The sequence below is a fragment of the Pecten maximus genome, chromosome 4 (assembly GCF_902652985.1).
Source record: "Pecten maximus chromosome 4, xPecMax1.1, whole genome shotgun sequence".
NCBI lineage: Eukaryota > Metazoa > Mollusca > Bivalvia > Pectinida > Pectinidae > Pecten > Pecten maximus.
This window is the reverse complement of record NC_047018.1, coordinates 16,399,322-16,402,731: the sequence shown is the minus strand read 5'-3', so window position 1 is coordinate 16,402,731 and position 3,410 is coordinate 16,399,322. Positions and strand designations below refer to the sequence as shown.

The following is a 3,410-nucleotide window of genomic DNA, read 5'->3' as shown; positions in this document are numbered from 1 at the left end:
CAATGAAATGAGTGCTTGAGTAGCTTACCTTTCACTGGATCCTATACAGAACTGTAGACGGTACGGACAGACAGACAGACATCCGGTTGTCTCAGCAGATTCCTGTCCACAACATACCGACCCAAGCTCGGAGGTAAATGCAAACTCTCGGAGTTGAAACTCAATGTCAGCAGATGCACTTGCCTGAGGTAATAGGGGGAAATGTACAAGGATTAATTAGCTGCAAAGTGTGGTTTAATGGTAAAACAAACACGATAGCAGTAATACAGCAAAATTACAAAGGTACCAATATTAAATCGGTATACAGCAACCTTATAAGGTACCTATGGAGAATCGGAATAAGGTAATCATACAAATATGCTAATGTATAATCGGGATACAGCAATCATACAAAGATGCTAATGTATATATCGCAATACAGCAATCATACAACGGTACCAATGTATAATCGGAATACAGCAATCATACAAAGATGCTAATGTATAATCGGAATACAGCAATCATACAAAGATGCCAAGGTATAATCTGTATACAGCAATCATACAACGGTACCAATGTATAATCGGAATACAGCAATCATACAACGGTTCCAATGTATATATCGGAATACAGCAATCATACAACGGTACCAATGTATAATCTGTATACAGCAATCATACAACGGTACCAATGTATAATCGGAATACAGCAATCATACAACGGTACCAATGTATAATCGGTATACAGCAATCATACAAAGATGCCAATGTATGATCGGAATACAGCAATCATACAAAGATGCCAATGTATGATCGGAATACAGCAATCATACAACAGTAACAATGTATAATCGGTATACAGCAACCATATAAAAAAACCACTAAGATCGGAATACAGCAATCATACAAAAAAAAAAAAAACGATGTAAGATCAAAGATACCAATGTAAGATTTTAATACAGCAACATTACTTAGGTACCAATGTAAGATCGGAATACAGCAATATTACTAAGGTACCAATATAAAATCGGAATACAGCAAAATTACTTAGGTACCAATATAAAATCGGAATACAGCAAAATTACTGAGGTAACAATGTAAGATCGGAATACAGCAATCATACAACGGTACCAATATAAAATCGAATACAGCAATCATACAACGGTACCAATGTAAAATCGGAATATATCCAACATACAGAAAGGTAGTTAAAGAAATCGATGAATCAATGGAGCACCGACGAAATGAACCGAATCACGTCCAAAGGACTGAGAGGTCACACCAGCAGAAGGAATGACAAATACACAGGAGCCAAAAGGACGCAGAGACGAGAGGGAAAGTCGGGGATCTAAATCAAAGGAAGTACTAACACGAGGACGAAAGGAGACGACATCATAGCAGGTGGTAGGACACAGTAAGGGCTCCCCAAAACAAAACTAGGAACATACACCAGAAAAGTTTAATTGGACTTTGTAGTGCTTCCTCTGAGATGTTTTGATATTGTTTTTTTTTAACTTTTTAAAATGAAAACTGAAAAGCAAGGTATCGATAGATTACATATAGAATGTTGCTTAAACATAAGAAATTAACAATAAGATTTACTTATAGACTCACTAATACTTACCAGGTATGGGTATATAGCCAAAGAAAGAAGAATACACAATGTGACCGCCATCCTAACTAACTCCTGTGTGACCGGTGTCGGTCTGATATAAACAAGACCACGTGTCCACCTATATACGTCCTATAAATACCTGTATCGCACCCGTGTCACTGCCGGATTAGGAACCGTTACCTGTGCGGACCCCTCCCGTCACCTCAGGAACGTATCAGCAAACTCCGTGTTGTGTTTTCACCATTCATAAAATGTTCTGTGCAATGACTGATACCATTTCATACTTAAAAACAAAACCATTCAAGTACAAAGTATATTCGATTAAGGACTGCTTGTCCATCATTGAACTAGCACATCTAAATTTCAATTTTTTTTTTCTGTAGGGAATTCATTTTGGTATTTGGTCATATGAATTTATTCCGCAATTAACATTGCTTTGCGGATGCGATACTGCTTACAGATTTTCGAAAGTACCAGATGAAAGGCTTATAACAAATCTATCGATATGATTTTTTTTCTTTTCAAATACGTTAGCAGATAAAACCACAAAAATATTTCAAACCCAACGTAAGGGGTTTTAATAAAAAGTCGTAACAATTACCAAAAATTCAGTACAAAGTACATAGAGGAAACAATAAACGGTATATCACACAAGAAAGATATAACACAGTAAAGATACACAGGAGAAAAGTCTCGGCTACGGATTGTGATAAAAGAAGGGTCCAAACTGATACGCCTTTACTTAGGTCTGGTTAATTTTACTAAAAGAACTGAAAAGTCTTAATGTGTAAATAAGTACAAAAGTTTAAACTGTATACCTTTAAGGAATACCGACGATTAATTCGTGTACGTGGTGTATAAGTTAATAGCCTTATAACGTGTAGATAACGACTTGGTTAACCTGGATATCGCTGTTTATGAGTACCAAAATTAAGTTTACTGATAGCTTATTTTTAGACTGTGTTAATTGTACTCTGATGGTGTAGCCGGTAACGAATTTAACCTTAATATTACCCTCTTACTGTTATTCTTCTGTAATTTATATGCTCTTAAACATACCTCCCTCGTGTATAACTTGTAGTATTTAACAGGCCTCTCTGTGTTATGAACTTGGTGTAGTATTAACGGCCTCTCTGTGTATAACTTGGTGTAGTATTAACCGGGCCCTCTCTGTGTTATAACTTGGTGTAAGTATTAACGGCCCTCCTCTGTGTTATAACCTTGGTGGTAGTATTAACGTCCCTCTGTGTTATACTTGGTGTAGTATAACGGCACTCTCGTGGTTATAACTTGGGTAGTAGGATTAACGGTACCTCTCGTGTTATAACTGGCCTGTAAGTATTAACGGGCCCTTCTCTGTGTTATAACTTGGGTGTAGTAGTAACGGACCTCTCTGTGTATACCTTCGGTGATGTATTAACGACCTCTCTGTGTTATAACTTGGTGTAGTATTAACGGCCTCTCTGTGTTATAACTTGGTGTAGTATTAACGGCCTCTCTGTGTTATAACTTGGTGTAGTATTAACGGCCTCTCTGTGTTATAACTTGGTGTAGTATTAACGGCCTCTCTGTGTTATAACTTGGTAACGGCCTCTCTGTGTTATAACTTGGTGTAGTATTAACGGCCTCTCTGTGTTATAACTTGGTGTAGTATTAACGGCCTCTGTGTTATAACTTGGTGTAGTATTAACGGCCTCTCTGTGTTATAACTTGATGTAGTATTAACGGCCTCTCCTGTGTTATAACTTGGTGTAGTATTAACGGGCCTCTCTGTGTTATAACTTGGTGTAGTATTAACGGCCTCTCTGTGTTATAAC

The 3,410-nt window shown here is 37.2% G+C and overlaps 1 protein-coding gene across 1 annotated transcript; it reads right to left on the bottom strand.

Annotated features, from left to right (window-relative positions):
• Positions 1–28: 28 nt before the first annotated feature.
• Positions 29–1,840, bottom strand: LOC117324797 (the record flags this gene model as incomplete). The annotated part of the gene is given in 2 exon segments (XM_033880631.1): positions 29–183; positions 1,603–1,840. Coding segments are annotated over 2 exon segments (206 nt in total), but the record flags the coding sequence as incomplete, so codon positions are not given.
• Between the last annotated feature and the right edge of the window lie 1,570 nt (positions 1,841–3,410).